This window comes from Panthera tigris, chromosome B3 (assembly GCF_018350195.1).
Source record: "Panthera tigris isolate Pti1 chromosome B3, P.tigris_Pti1_mat1.1, whole genome shotgun sequence".
Classification (NCBI taxonomy): domain Eukaryota; kingdom Metazoa; phylum Chordata; class Mammalia; order Carnivora; family Felidae; genus Panthera; species Panthera tigris.
In genome coordinates, this window is record NC_056665.1 from 104,595,133 (window position 1) to 104,612,161 (window position 17,029).

The 17,029-nt window shown below is 42.3% G+C and overlaps 1 protein-coding gene across 2 annotated transcripts in view; it reads right to left on the reverse strand.

Annotated features, from left to right (window-relative positions):
* The window catches only part of ARMH4 (armadillo like helical domain containing 4), a 125,910-nt gene that overhangs the window by 78,827 nt on the left and 30,054 nt on the right, over positions 1–17,029 (reverse strand). For both annotated transcript variants that reach the window (XM_042989788.1, XM_007095242.3), the window contains exon 5: positions 7,256–7,513. In XM_042989788.1, coding sequence (XP_042845722.1) covers positions 7,256–7,513 — 258 coding nt within the window. The remainder of the gene's footprint in view (positions 1–7,255; positions 7,514–17,029) is intronic.

The following is a 17,029-nucleotide window of genomic DNA, read 5'->3' on the forward strand; positions in this document are numbered from 1 at the left end:
TCTCCTGTATGAACAGAAGCCGCCTTACCCCAAGGGAACAACAAGCAGTCGATCAGTATGGGGCAGTTGTCCTCTTGAGTAAGACCCAGGCTTCAGTGTGTTGTACAGCTCTCTAGGTAATTCCAATGTGCAGCCAAGATCCAGAGCCACTGGTCTGGAGGCTTTAGCCAATCTGCCATTCACTTTGCGCTGGTTACATTGGATTAAAGTTTCGTTCCTCCCTCCCCTTCCATACACATACTTACTTATGTTGGCCCTGGCAGCTTCCTGAGCAACATTTTATTTTATTTTTTTCCTGAGCAACCTTTTAATCCACAGTTTAACATGTTATACATCAAAATACATAGATGTTTGAAATGTCACAGTTCCCACTACTTGTGTGGAGCATTTTCCCTTGCTGCCATAGCCCATGTTGCACTATATGAGGGGCAGAGCGAGAGCAAGAGAGAGAGAGAGAGAGAGAGAGAGAGAGAGAGAGAATTCTAAGTAGACTCCAAGTTGTCAGTGCAGAGCCGAATGTGGGGCTCACACTCACGGAACCTAAGATCATGACCCAAGCCGCAATCAAGAGTCAGACGCTTACTGAGCCACTTGCGTGCCCCAAGTGCTGTTTCTATAGGGCCTAACCCCCACACCTTTGCCTGCAATTCATTCTACCTTCCCACCAATTCAAAACACAGTTGTCCTGTATTCCTCTCTCTTTTATCTTAGAATCATCCTACATCACCTGCTAATGAACCTGATAAATTAATAATAAAATGTAAATGATAATATCCTAATGAGGTACTCTGCCCAGACAGATCTGCATTTTTTTCTAAGGCCTTCTCAAGATACATAATCTCAATCCCAGGTAAGGCTCTAGTACTGAAAAGTAGGCATCATGTAGGGGCGCCTGGGTGGCTCAGTCGGTTGAGCGTCCGACTTCGGCTCAGGTCATGATCTCACGGTTTGTGAGTTCAAGCCCCGCATCGGGCTCTGTGCTGACAGCTCAGGGCCTGGAGCCTGCTTCGGATTCTCTGTCTCCCTCTCTCTCTCTGCCCCTAACCCACTCGCATTCTGTCTCTGTATCTCTCAAAAACAAATAAACATTAAAAAAAAAATTAAAAAAAAAAAAAAGAAAAGTAGGCATCATGTTAAGGCAGAAAGGGTGATATAAATTAGGAGATCAGGCAAAGCTCCCTTGAAGTCACATTTCCCAGATGGCTGCTACTCAAAGCAGCCCCTGGTTGTAAGTGATGATTTAGTCCTGCATTGTGGAATTGCTCAGCCACTGACCTCACATCTATGGGACCACTCTCTAGACCCATGCTAAGTTCCCTCTTCATATGTTAGCCTCTCGGTATTCCCACAGCACATAGCACACGTGTAGTAGGCACTCACCGAATGTCTGACAAAAAAATAGATACATGAGAGCCCTTCATTCTTCTGCTTTCCACAAACATCCCTAGGTTATTAACTGAATATTTATCATGATTTTTTTTTAATTTTTTTTTAACATTTTATTTATTTTTGAGACAGAGAGAGACACAGCATGAACGAGGGAGGGGCAGAGAGAGAGGGAGACACAGAATCGGAAGCAGGCTCCAGGCTCTGGGCCATCAGCCCAGAGCCCGACGCGGGGCTCAAACTCATGGACCGTGAGATCGTGACCTGAGCCGAAGTCAGACGCCCAACCGACCGAGCCACCCAGGCGCCCCTATGATTTTTAAAGACCTCTAGGGGAAAATATTCCACTTCCTAAATCAAAAGCCCGTTCCAATGCTAGAGGTAGGCTTTGAAATGAAAGGGAAGGTAGCTATAATACTCCTGCACTTAACTACTTGATGGTTTTGAAAGCACGGTCCATCCAGAACATCAACCAAACTGAAGTGGCCAAAATGGTCTCCTGAGGAAGAAAATGCAACAACGCCACCCTCAGGCTCTCATCCAGAACTTATGAATTCGAAACATATTGAAAATGAAGGTATTATTTTAACAAGATTGGTCATGGGATTCTTAGAGGATAGAAGAGACATGGATAGTATCAGCTACAAGGAAGTGAACAAAAAAACACATGAACCCTGGCTGATAGACCTGGTGACTGACACTCACCTCCACCCATTCCACCAGCCACGTGACCACACTCCCCTTGCAACGACCATTTAGAAATGGGCATGTGACCTAACCCCAGCCAATAGGAGGCAAGAATTCTACTGGGGGATTCTTGGAAAGCTTCCTGTCTCTGAAGAAAGAAATACAGTGAAAAGATAGCCTCCTGGTTTCCCTGGACAGTGTCTTTTCCCGGTGTGACACGTGAAGCTGTTACAGCCATACCAACAGCTGTAAGGAGGCCAGTCCAGGGGCAAAGTCAGCACACCAAGCAGGACAGTGCAGCAAGGTGGGCAAATTTGGGTCACTGATGACAGCAGAGCTACTGAGTCAACTGACCCAAGAGCTCTGTCTCTGGACTTCTTGTTTTGGAGAAAATACATTTCTTTTTTCTTTAAACCAATTTAAGTTACGGTCCCTGCTACCGATAGCTAAAGGCATCCTGGCAGATACAGAATGCAAAAAGGAAAGAATCCCCAGGTACTAATTGCACTGGAAATGTTTAAACATTATAATGGATATGTCAGGGCACCTGGCTGGCTCAGGTGGTTAAGCGACTGATTCTTGGTTTCGGCTCAGGTCATGACCTCACAGTTCGTGGGATGGAGCCCCATGTCGGGCTCTTCACTGACAGTGTGGAACCTGCTTGGGATTCTCTCTCTCTCCCTCTTTCTCCTCCTCCCCCGCTCATTCTATCTCTCTCACCTCTCTCTCACCTCTCTCTCAAAATAAAGAAATAAACTTTTTAAATAAATAAATAAATAAATAAATAAATAAATAAATAAATAAAATGGATATGCTGACTCAACTTGGATCATATGGATTTTAAATTTTTTTTTTAATGTTTATTCATTTTTGAGAGAGAGAGACAGAGCACAAGCAGGGGAGGGGCAGAAAGAGAGGGAGATACAGAATCCGAAGCAGGCTGGTCTGGTCCAACTTCAGCTCAGGTTGTGATCTCAGCGTTCATGAGTTCGAGCCCTGCATCAGGTTCTATGCTGACAGCTCAGAGCCTGGAGCCTGTTTCAGATTCTGTGTCTTCCTCTCTCTCTCTGCCCCTCTCCTACTCATGCTCTGTCTTTCATTCTCTCTCTCTCTCTCTCTCAAAAATAAGTAAACATTAAAAAAAAATTTTTTTAAAGCAGAATTGTATGACATACTATAATACATAACAGGATTAGAAGTGGTGTGAGTCATAGTGTCTACTCTGTGCGGGTCCTTGCCAATAAATTTGAAAATGAACTTGCTAGATAAGAGAAGAAATTGTTTCTGCATATGGGGCGCCTGGGTGGCTCAGTCGGTTAAGCGTCCGATTTCGGCTCAGGTCATGATCTCACAGTCCGTGAGTTTGAGCCCTGCATTGGGCTCTGTGCTGACAGCTGGGAGCCTGGAGCCTGCTTCCCATTCTGTGTCTCCCTCTCTCTCTGCCCCTCCCCTGCTTGTACTGTGTGTCTCTCTCTCTCAAAAATAAACAAACATTAAAAAAAAAAAAAGAACTTCCTATATACCAATCAACTGATCCACCTCTGCTATAACAGGGGATTTTCACTCCTAATTCTATCTCAGTGACATACAGTTCATTCCACTCACACCTCCCAACAGCAAGATCAAGAAGCTGAGCAATCTCCCTCCAAAGCTTTAGAGGTGATGTGTATGTGGCAATGCAGAAAACAGAAGTTCCGAGAATTTGAGGCCATGAATCTACTGCTTTGCCTTAGAAAGTCATCTAAGTTTTCTGCTCATGTTATTTCACAGGAAATGAAATTATAATCTATTCAAAGAGTTTGTGTTATTTTTAGCCAATCCCAGCTACCCACTTCAATCTGTTCATTTTTAAAGGTTTATATGGGTTTTAGCATTTGCTTTGGAACACCATTCATATTGTAAAATAGGATGTGATAATCTATAAATAAAATAACCCGCCTGAAAGCAAAAATGAAGAAGGTCAACTAGAATGGTATTATATTAAATAGAATTCTTTTTAAAAGGTCTCAATTTTTGCATTTTTAAAATTTGTTTGATGTTGATTTATTTTTGAGAGAGAGAGAGCGAACGAGCAGAGGAGGGGCAGTGAGACACACACACACACACACACACACACACACACACACACACACACACAGAATCCAAAGCAGGCTCCAGGCTCCAAGCTCTCAGAACAGAGCTGGACACAGGGCTCACACCCATGAACCGCGAGATCATGACCCGAGCTGAGTTGGACACTTAACTGCCTGAGCCACTCAGGCGCCCCTCAATTTTTGCATATCTAATGATTCATGAAGAAAAAACTATACTAAAGTTTACAAGATTCACACTCTGACTAGAGCTGCCCTGCAGTACTACTTTCTAAAATGATGCTTTCCATGAAACGCTTACTGAAATCTGTGTTAGTTTCATATTTAGTGGCTCAAAACAACACAAATTTATTATCTGAGAGTTCTGCAGGTCAAAAGTTTGAAATAGGTCTTGAGGGCCTAAAACCAAGGTGCCAACATGGTTATAGTCTAGAGGTTCAAGGGGAGAATTCATCTCCTTGTCTTTCTGAGCTTCTGGAGGCTGCTGGCATCCCTTGGCTCATGACCACATCACTCTTACCTCTGCCTCTCTCATCACATCTCTTTGTCTGCCTCTGACTCTCCTACCTCCCCCTTATAAAGGCATTTGTGATTATACTGGGCCTCCTCAGATGATCCAGAATAACCTCCCCATCTCAAGATCCTTAACTTAATCATCGGCAAAGTCCTTTTGGCCGTGTAAGGTAACAAATTCACAAGCTCCAGAGATCAGGACATAGACATCTTTAGGGAGCCACTATTCTACCTACCACAAAAGTCCATCACAGAAGGTTTTCCAAATCCAAATAGAGGTTTTCCTCTGTTTCATCTGACCTGAGTGTACTTAGAAAACTGTATGCATTAATATTGACCAGAAGCTAGTACTGGTTATAAGTGACTAGGAGATATTCCCGTCACTCCAAGAAAAAGCTGATGAGCAAATAAAAGTTTAGTCCCAGACACTACTCAAACACAGTCTTCCCACGATGGAAAGAAAAAAAACAAAACAAAACAAAACAAAACAGCTTGGAAGATGTGTTCCTTGTTTGGGTTCCCAGGAAACTCAGTCCTAAAAACATGTGGATTTATCGGGAAAGCAAGTGACAATAAAAGGTAAGAGACATCTAGGGAAATGGTAAATTATTATTTTTAACAGAAAAACCTGATATATTAAAAAAAAAATTCCCTGTGGGAATCACTTTTAAAACCGTAACAAATCACTAAACTGGTATCACTAATTTAAGAAAACTTAGCTGTGCATCAGGCTGGAATAAGGAGGCAGGACGGGAGGACAATAGGGCCCCCTTCAGTATTTCTGCTTTGCCCTGTTATAACCTACTTTTACTATAGAACTCACCCTCCCCACATTGAAACCTTTATGAAATGAGCTCCGTTCTAATCCATAAAAGGCACTATTCTTGTTTTTCTCTGTGTCCCCAGTGCCATGCAAAGTACCAGGAACAGAGTAGATGCTCAGTCAGGTTTGTTGGATGAACTAATTAACCAAATGGAAAGGACAGTTCATCAAAGAAAAGCATTCCTCCTTTGCCTGCAAACCTTCAAAACTTTACAAGTCCAATTTGAGCTTTAAAAAAAGACAGAGAGAGCTTATTTTAAACTGCACACCCATGCAATAAACTGACACAGCGATTTCCCAGCTCTACACGCATTTTAGTGCACTCACCCTTTCTCACCACCAATCTAAAAAAGAGAGTTTTCATGGGAGGGGAGAACGATCTTTAAGAAATTATATGCATGGGCATCTGGGTGGCTCCATCGGTTAAGCACCCAGCTCTTGATTTCGGCTGAGGTCATGATCTCACGGTTCGTAAGATTGAGCCCTACATCGAATCCCTGCTTGGGATTCTTGCTCTCCCTCTTTCTCGGCGCCGCCCCCCAAAATAAATAAATATTTAAATTTTTTATTTTTTTATGTTTTTATTTTTGAAAGAGAGAGACAGAGCACAAGCAGGGAAGGGGCAGAGAGAGAGAGAGGGAGGGAGACAAAGAATCCAAAGCAGGCTCCAGGCTCTGAGCTGTTGACACAGAGCCCGATGCAGGGCTTGAACCCACGAACCGTGAGATCATGACCTGAACCTAAGATGGATGCCCAACTGACTGAGCCACTCAGGCGCCCCAGTAAATAAATATTTAAAAAAGAAATCATATGCAATAGGATTCTAAATTGGACACTTCAACTGAGGCACCAAGATACACTAGTATGATATTCCTGAGCAAAGCTCCAGGCCAACATCCACACTTTCAATGAAATCGCCAAACACCGGTTCTGTGACTTTTCAACCTAACCTCGGCTACACTGAAGGTTACAAACGGGGCTGGCTGTTAAAGACCAAGAAAATTTTAGAGAGGGTTCTTCTTTGGAGAAGAGGTCACCTTACCTCAAGTCAAGAGAGTAAGGCCTCAAGGAATCACCCAGAGCTTATAGCATCTCTCCAGAAAAAGCCAAGAGGAGACAGACAGGGGAGCTCCCCTGCTGACCGGGAAGACAGTGTCAGCGGGGAGGTGAGCCTGCATTCACAGAGCCTCTCATTGATAATTTGGGCACTACCCAAGAGACAGCGACCACACGGGTGTCCAGACGCTGGCTGCTGAACGGAGACTGTCTGACAACGGAATGCAGCCATAAGAATACAGCAAAGTGACAAGCCTGTGAAAAGCTCACACAGAAGTGGGGGAGGAATTTCCGCTAGGCACCAAATTCTACAGGGACAGAAGGTAACCCCACGTATTTGTTTTCTGACTTCAGACCATTCACGCTGCTTGTTCAGCACGCTGGTTACTCACATCCCTCCCCATTTGGAAGTCCTCCCAAAACCTATAGCTGTCTTCCAGCTGGGAAGGAAAGAAATGGAACTCCCTCCAAAAATTAGGTAACTGTGCTCTTAGTGGAGACTGTTTGGAGCCTGGCTATTTAACAGCACTAAATATAAACCTATAAAAAGAAAGTGATAACTTTTTCTGAAATGAACCACCCATAAACATAACCAGAAAATCCATTCTGCCCCATAATCGATGCCAAGAAAGCAAGCTGCCACCTTAGAAAAATAAAGAAGGACAGGGAGTTGGAAAAGGGAAACACGCATGCCTCTTACCCAGGCCCTGATTCTGCTGCTCCCACTCGATGGCGTCTGGCACCTGGTAGGTAGCTCCCTCCAAAGGGCCCAGGTTTCCTTGTTCTAAACCAGGTTCCTGAGACGTGATGCCAGGGAGAGTAAACCCCAGCAGCTCAGCATCACCATCCAAGCTCTCATCCAGGGGCTCTGCATCTTTATCTTCTTCATCTTCCTCCTCATCTTCCTCTTCTTCATCTTCCTCCTCCTCATCCTCTTCATCCTCATCTTCTTCTCCCTCTAGAAAAAAAGAAACCAACAAGAAACATAAAGGAATACAGTAAGTGCCTACATATGAATCTTTTTAAATGACCCAAACACTACAAAATAATTGTGCTTGACCTTTTAAAACAAATTTTAGGGGCGCCTGGGTGGCGCAGTCGGTTAAGCGTCCGACTTCAGCCAGGTCACGATCTCGCGGTCCGTGAGTTCGAGCCCCGCGTCAGGCTCTGGGCTGATGGCTCGGAGCCTGGAGCCTGTTTCCGATTCTGTGTCTCCCTCTCTCTCTGCCCCTCCCCCGTTCATGCTCTGTCTCTCTCTGTCCCAAAAATAAATAAAAAACGTTGAAAAAAAAATTTTTTTTTTAAATAAAATAAAATAAAACAAATTTTAGGAGCGCCTGGGTGGCTTAGTCACTTAAGCGCCCGACTCTTGAATTTGGCTCAGGTCATGATCCCAGGGTTGTGGGATCAAGCCCTGTGTTGGGCTCCATGCTGAGCATAGAATCTGCTTAAGATTCTCCTTCTCTCTTTCTTTCTCTCTCTCTCTCTCTCTCTCTCTCTCCCTCCCTCCCTCCCTCTCTCCTTCTCTCTTCCCTCCCCTCCTGACTGCATGTTCTCTTTCTAAAATAATAATAATAATGATGTTGATAATAATAATACAAATTTTATAGCTAAAGTTGGGCAATGTGAGCACCACAGGATTATTGCTCACCATATACCTATGTTTTAAACTTTCAAAATCACAGCTATGTCAGATAATTGTTATGCAGCATGTTTATTTGGAGTCAAAGTTCAGGTAATATAAATATTTATTGGTCATATTTACATGTACAAAGGTAGGGAATATCCCTTCCCTGTTTTCTGGAGGTCATTAAAGACTTCCCCATTAGGTTAATATCTAAAATATATTAAAAAATGTATATAATTCAACACCAAAAAGACAAATAATCCAGTTAAAAAATGGGCAGAAAACCTGAATAGACATTTTCCCAAAGAAGACATACGGATGGTCAACAGACACATGAAAAGATGCTCAACATCACTCATCATCAGGGAAGTGCAAATAAAAATACAGTGAGATATCACCTTACACCTGTGAGAATGGCTAGAATCAAAAAGACAATAAATAAAAATGTTGTTGAAGATGTGAAGAAAAAATAAGCCTGTGCACTGTTGGTGGGAATGCAAATTGGTGCAGCCACTGTGGAAAAAAGTAAGTAGATGCCTCAAAAAGTTAAAAATATAAATACCATATGATCCAGTGATTCCACTACTGGATATTTACCCAAAGAAAACAAAGACACTAATTCAAAAAGATTTATGCACCCTTATGTTTATTGCGGCATTACTTACAATAGCCAAGATATGGAAACATCTATCCATGGATAGAAGAATGGATAAAGAAGATGTGGGGTGTATACACACACACACACACACACACACACACACACACACACACACACTATGGAATATTAGTCATAAAAAAGAATGAGATCTTGCCATTTGTAATAACATGGATGGACCTAAGGGGTATTATGCCAGCAGACACAATGAAATAAGTCAGCAGAGAAAGACAAATACCATATGATTTCACTTATGTGTAGAATCTAAAAACTAAAACAAATGAATAAACAAACAAAGCAGAAACAGACCCATAAATACAGACAACAAACTGATAGTTGTCAGAAGGAAAAAGGATGGGAAGTGGGCAAAAGGGGTGAAAGGGAATGGAAGATAGAAGCTTCCAGTTATGGAATGAATTAAGTCACAAGGATAAAAGTTGCAGCAGAAGAAACACAGTCGATGGTATATAATAGTGTAGTATGGGGACAGGTGATAGCTACACTTGTAGTGAACTCAACACAACATATAAACTTGTCGCATCACCATGTTGTACACCTAAAACTAATGTAACATTGTGTGTCAACCAGACTCCAATTAAAGAGAAAAGCCTTGCCCATTAGAAAAGTATACTAAAATACTAACAGGATTTAAAGGGAATGTCCCAATCCTTTCATATCTTATAATACTAAACAAAAGAATTGATTACTTTGGCACAATTTTCCTTCTACTCTTCTTCCCCATCAGTGAGTAGAATTCACAACATGTTAAGTGAGAGGTATATATACCACTTCTGGCTCCTTTTGGAGGAGTGACCCAAGGAGCTGGAAACAATTACATCAATTATTCTCATTCCAACTTTAAAGGAGATTAGGAAATAGGATATTGATCAAAGACAGTCAGAAAAGCACCACTTGAAAAAAAAAATCATTGTGGTTACCATCATCATAAGAGTTAAATTCACAATTTGTCACATTCAATGCTTCAAGAGGAGTAGGTTTAGGAAACATAAGATCCCCAATTTTACTTTGTTTCACCAATTTTAATTTCTTAAGAATACTCTGAGGCCCACCCTCACCATGGATGCACCCCTGAAGTCCCTGAAGCTTCACTGAAGGCCTTCCCCTTGATCTCTTCTCTTGGCTCTTGACATGGCAGTTATGCAACAGGGAACTCTCCCGGGATGGTGGAGAAGGGAAGAGGGAAGATTAGAGCCACCCAGGAGTTCTGAGCTCTCTTTTTCTGCTTCTAGACAATTTTCTCTATGCACGTTCCTTTTCACCTATCATTTACAGGGGTTTTTTTTTAACTTTTAAAAAATATTATACCTAATCTTTTTCATTCTTATATATCCCTTATCTTTGTAGGACTTAATACCTCTCACTATTCCAAAAATTGAATAACTATTTATCAAGCACCTAGTTCCAGGCACTAGGAATAAAGCAATAATGTCTCTGCCTTCACGGAGCTGATACGCACTCAAGGGGATACACAGCAAACAGATACATAATACAACATTACACTCTGATTAAAACTGCCAAGAAGGGGTGTCTGGGTGACTCAGTCAGTTGAGCATCCGACTCTTGATTTTGGCTCAGGTCATGATCTCATGATTTGTGAGTTTGAGCCCCACGTTGGGCTCTGCACTGACAGTGAGAAGCCTGTTTGGGATTCTCCATCTCTCTCTCTCTCATTCTCTCTCTCTCTCTCTCTTCCTCTCCCTCTCTCAAAATATATAAACATTTTTTTAAAAACATGAAAAGAAGATGGAAAGTTCCAGTCCCTGCTTTTTTGGAGGGGAGATCAAGGAAAAGTTTGAAAAGAGATTATACCAAAATAAATAATACTCTTTAATTTAGGTCAATATCTACAGGAAGGGCATTCCCAGTAGCAGAGAATAGAAGGAACAGCAAAAACAAAAGCCTTGGGGCAGATGTGTGCTGTGTTCAAAGAATGACAAAGACTGGGCCCCAGGAAGCAGGAAGGGACAGGAAATGAGGTGAGGGGGTAGGCAGGGGCCAGATCTGATATATATTTATGAGCAATGACTGACTGCAGGGTGAAAAACAGACTATATCAGAGCAAGAAACAAATTAGGAGACTATTTCAAATTAGCAAAGAGACCCATTAGGAGGCTATTTCAAAACGCAGGGGATAAGATGACAGTGCTTTAGACAAGGGATGTTGGAAGAGATGGTCAGATATAGGATGTAATGTGAAGGCAGTCTGAAGGTAGAGAGAGTCCTGCTGATAATTATGATGTGGGATGTGGAAGGAAGGTCTCACTTTATTAAAGCTAGGAACTGAAGGGTAAAAAGCAAAATCAAGAATTTTATCTGAGACAGATTAATTATGTGATTGCTATGCCTATGACTTCTAAATGGAAATGCCAGAAGCCTTGGGAAGATCAAAGCTCTAGCTTTTGATTTCTAGATAGAAATCTAGGAGTCATCAATTTAGAAATGATATTGACATGGGAATGCAAGCTGGTGCAGCCACTCTGGAAAACAGTACGAAGGTTCCTCAAAAAACTAAAAATAGAACTACCCTATGACCCAGAAATTGCACTACTAGGCATTTATCCAAGGGATACAGGTATGCTGTTTCGAAGGGGCACATTTCACCCCAATGTTTTTGGTAGCACTATCAACAATAGCCAAGGTATGGAAAGAGCCCAAATGTCCATCGATGGATGAATGGATAAAGAAGATGTGGTGTGTATATATACATATACACACACACACACACACACACACACACACACACACACACACACACACATACAATGGAGTATTACTCAGCAATCAGAAAGAATGAAATCTTGCCATTTGCAACTACGTGGATGGAACTGGAGGGTATTATGCTGAATGAAATTAGAGAAAGACAAAAATCATATGACTTCACTCATATGAGGACATAACAGATGAGCATAAGGGAAGGGAAACAAAAATAATATAAAAACAGGGAGGGGGACAAAACAGAAGAGACTCATAAATATGGAGAACAAACTGAGGGTTACTGGAGGGGTTGTGGGAGGGGGGGATGGGCTAAATGGGTAAGGGGCATTAAAGAATCTACTCCTGAAATCATTGTTTCACTATACCCTAACTAATTAGGATGTAAATTTTAAAAAAATTAAAAATTAAATTAAAAAAAAAAAGCAATGATATTGACAGCCTTGAGACTGGTTGAGATCACCAAGAGAATGAGTGTGGCAAAAGGGAAAAGGGAACGTGATCCAGACCAAGCCCTGAGTTAGAAGTTGGCCAACAGAGGGGGGATCCAGCAAAGAAGTGACCACTAAGGTAGGAGAAAAACCAAAACGAGTGCGGTATCAAGGGAACCAAAGGACTAAAACATTTCTGAGGGCCTGAGTAAGAATTTGAGAATTCTGTCAGTGACATTACCTCTGGCTCTGACACTTTGGAGGTGATTAGTGACTTGACACAAGTTGTCTGCGTGGAATGAAAGGGATAAAAGCCAGACAGGAGTGGTTGAAAAGAAAATTAGAAAAAAAGACAGTAGATGCAACAAATACTAAAAAAAAAAAGAAAAGAAAAAAAAGCGCATGAAAATTTTTTGAAAAAAAGAGCAGGGACAGAAGGGGATAGCCAGAGAGAGATGCAGGGTCCAAGGTAGCTTAAAATAGGAGATGCTAGAATTTGCTTGTAACTTGCTGGGTAAGATCTGGCAGAGCGGGGGATATTGACGACTCAGGAGGGAGGGGAGAGAGCTGCTGGAAGAATGTCTGGAGACGAGGTGTGGCAGCGTGGTTGCATATGTGGACTTGAGCCACACAAACGTACCATGACTGTGGGATTCGGGACAAGTTACTGTGCCTCAGCTTGAGTTAACACCTAAGGCACTCTGAACTAAGCCTCGCCCATGGTGGCCACTATGTAAGGTTGCCTTCCGTGCCAACACTGGGAAGGGATGGGATCCAGCGCACGGGCCGGCTCCCACACACCCTCCACCGCAGTGGGCACAGGTATAGGCAGAAGGATAGATCTGCTGGTGGGAACATGTGAGAGTTGCCTTCGTCTTTCTTTTATTTTCTCAGTCAAATGAGAAACTAAGAAGGAAAAAAAAAAAGAAATGTTGGTGGTTTGAAAGTGTGAAATAGTCATCGTGGAAAACGGGCCAGTGAATTCCCCTGGAAAATGTGGCAGGACTGGCAGGCAGCCCTGTGGGCCCACGTGAGATGCGGCATCATAAATTCAAAGTGAGACATGTTAAGACGGTTGTGTTTTTCTCCAGCCACGTTCGGTTGCTTGGCTTCAGGCCTGTGTGGAGGGGTAGAGTAGGCAGATTTAACGAGCAGCAAATTTTGGGAGGAGAGCTTAGTGGGGGAGGGGTGGGGAAAGGAGATGGTTGGTTGTGTGTGAAGAGAGTGGCTAAAGATGGACCAGGTACAAACTCCCAACAATAACACAAATAAGTTCTGGGCATCTAATGTACAGTACGGTGATGATAATTAGCAATACTGCAGGGGAGCCTGGGTGGCTCAGTCAGTTAAGCTTGATTTGGGCTCAGGTCATGATCTCACGGTTCATGAGATCGAGCCCTATATTGGGATTCTCTCTCTCCCTCTCTCTCTCTCTCTGCTCCTCCTCAACTCATGCTTGTGCTTGCTCATTCGCTCTCTCTCTCTCTCTCTCTCTGTCAAAATAAATGAACATTTAAAAAAAATATCGTATTACATAGTTGAAAATTATTATGACAGTAGATCTTAAATACTATCACCACAAAAAATAGTTAATTATGTGAGGAGATGGAAATGTTAACTAACCTTCTTGGGTAACCATTTTGCAACATGTTAAGTGTATCAAATCATCATGTGGTACACCTTAAACTCACATACTTCCAGTAAAGCTGGAAGCGGGGGGGGGATATGAACCAGGGACTCTAATTAAAGAGAAGCCGAGGAAGAAATTGGATAGAGAAAAAGTATGGAGAGGCGCCTGGGTGACTCAGTCAGTTAAGCATCTGGCTTCAGCTCAGGTCATGATCTCACAGTTTGTGAGTTCAAGCCCCGCATGGGCTCTGTGCTAACAGCTCAGAGCCTGGAGCCTGCTTTGGATTCTGTGTCTCCCTCTCTCTCTGCCCCTCCCCTGCTCATGCTCTGTCTCTGTGTCTTTCTCTCTCTCAAAAATAAATAAACATTAAAAAAATGTTTAAAGCAAAGAAAAAGCATGGGTTCCTTGGAATTTGGAGAAAATTATCAGGGATCATCAAAACTATTTGGTGGCTTCACTGACCTTCCTCCTGTACACAGAAATTGATCATAGGCCAAAAAGAACATTTCTTTATTTTTAAAGCACTATAAAATCACTTTTAGCTACCTTTCCTTTCCACAAACCTAAAAGAGCTGTACTTGATGGAATGATTTTGACAACATGAAACTAATCCCCTAGGAACACAAAGACAAAACCAGAGCAACGAGCCCTGAGTTTTCAGCTCTCATCATTGAACTGTTGACCACTGACCACTATCACCTACCAAGGACAACTTCTACTTGGCCCTCAATGGGCTCAGCTAATCCCTGCTCCTTAAAGCATAGAGCTATATGGGGGCGCCTGGGTGGCTTGGTCGGTTAAGCGTCCGACTTCGGCTCAGGTCATGATCTCACGGTCCATGAGTTCGAGCCCTGCGTCAGGCTCTGTGCTGACAGCTCAGAGCCTGGAGCCTGTTTCAGATTCTGTGTCTCCCTCTCTCTCTGCCCCTCCCCTGTTCATGTTCTGTCTCTCTCTGTCTCAAAAATAAATAAATGTTAAAAAAAAAATTTTTTTTAAAAAGCATAGAGCTATATGATCCAGCAATCCCAAATCTGGGTATATATCCTAAGGAAACAAAATCATTATCCTAAAGAGGTATCTGTACTCCTGTGTTCATAGCAGCATAATTCACAATAGCCAAGGCATGGAAACAACCTATGTGCCCATTAACAGACAAATGGATAAAGAAAATGTGATATACATATAACAGAAAATTATTCAGCCTTTAAAAAGAAGGAAATCCTGTCATTTGCCATGTGGATGAAACTGAAGGGCATTATGCTGAGTGAAATAAGTCAGGGGGGCATCTGTGTGGCTCAGTCAGTTAAACATCTGACTTCGCTCGTGTCGTGATCTCACGGTTCATGAGTTCGAGCCCCACGTCAGGCTCTGTGCTGACAACTCAGAGCCTGGAGCTTGCTTCTGATTCTGTGTCTCCCTGTATCTCTGCCCCTCCCTCCCTCCCTCCCTCCCTCTCTCTCTCTCTCTCCCCCTCAAAAATAAATAAACATCAAAAATTTTTTTAAAAAAATAAGTCAGACAGAGAAAGACAAATACTACATGCTATCACTTATAGGTGGAATCTAAAAAAATTTTTTTAAAGTGTAACTCACAAAAACAGAAAGTAGAAAAGTAGTTGCCAGGGGCTAGAGTGTAAAGAAAATAGGGTGAGATTGGTAAAAGGGTACAAACTTTCAGTTGCCAGGGGCTAGAGTGTAAAGAAAATAGGGTGAGATTGGTAAAAGGGTACAAACTTTCAGCTATATAATGGTCCAAAGGCCTAATGTATAATGTGCTGACAATAGTTGATAACACTGTATTATATCACTGAAATGTGCTAAGAGAGTAAAACTTAAATGTCCTCACACAAAAAGAGTAAATATGTGAAGTGATGAAAGTGTTAATCAATCCAATGGTGGGAATCCCTTTACAATGTTATGTGTACCATCACCATATTATACGCTCTAAATATCTTACTTATAGCTTTATCTGTCAACTATACCTCAACAAAGTCAGACAAAATAAAGCACAGAGCTATAAACATAATGAAAAGGACCTCAGAAGTCATCTTACTCCATGCTTTCACATCCTAAAAAGAGAGATGCATGTAAGCAAGTCTAGGCCAACGAGAAGGTCACTACCTTCAAAATGTGATTTCAGTGACATTGCCTAGGTCAACGTGTCTCATAATCTCTCCTCCACTCACACACCCTGGTAGAGCCTTCCTTCCCCTCCTTCCTGTCCCGAAATGCCCGACATGAGTTGTATACTCCACGTCAGAGTATTCTCTTGGAGGAATGCTCTCTCCAGAAACACTATTGAGTAGCATACAATTTCTACTGGAAAAAAAAGAGGGCCCCTGACTGCAGTGGGGGATAAGAGAGGAAAGCCTTCTCCTTGTACCACCCATCCCCCCCTTCAAAACACAAAGGAACTTATAAGGTTTACGATTTGTCACTTTTCATACTTGAGGACTTATGTAGCAAGCCCGACAAGACAGCTCTAGAAAAAGGAAGTTTCAGGAAGCATGCAGAGAAGACAGGAGGAAGACAAGAGTGAGAGTTCTCTTTTAGTCTAACTTTATTTCCTAGTTATCTTTGTCCACCAGACAATGTTCTTATTTTGTAGGACTCTACAATCATTTTTTTTTTAACTTTTTAACGTTTATTTATTTTTGACACAGAGAGAGACAGAGCATGAACGGGGGAGGGCCAGAGAGAGGGAGACACAGAATCTGAAACAGGCTCCAGGCTCTGAGTGGTCAGCACAGAGCCCGACGCGGGGCTCGAACTCACGGACCGCGAGATCATGACCTGAGCCGAAGTCGGCCGCTTAACCGACTGAGCCACCCAGGCGCCCCTACAATCATTTTTGTAGCTGCTAAACACCTTTAGTAGTATGTCACTGGTACCCTGCTACAATTTCACATGGAACAGTGACTACTCCTACAAATCGGTAACAAAGAAAGGCATGATCACCTTTCCTAATATTACCAAAGTAATGTATTTTATTGCAGTTTGACGCAGAAAGGTGGAAAACCACCGGATAAAGGAAGGATAGTCTTGTCCTCTGTTGTGGCACCAATAAGGAGCACAGTGCTTGGCACTCAGCAATGCTCACGAAGTATTTGTTGAATGGATAGACAGACGAATGAATGCATAAACAATGAGTTAGATCCAGGTTTTTAACAACTGCCTAGATCTAAAGATACACAGAGTAACAATCAATAAACAGGAACACATTCCTCTGAATAATCTTGCAGCAAGCACAAAGGCAACATGTAAGAACATAGGAGAACAGGTGCAAAGCAAACCAGTTTACGCATTCATTTTCCATTCATAAAAACTAAAGAGACAGTCATCTGTATTTCAGCCAGGCCTTCAACTAGTTACACCCAAGAGCAACAAGGATGTCGTGAA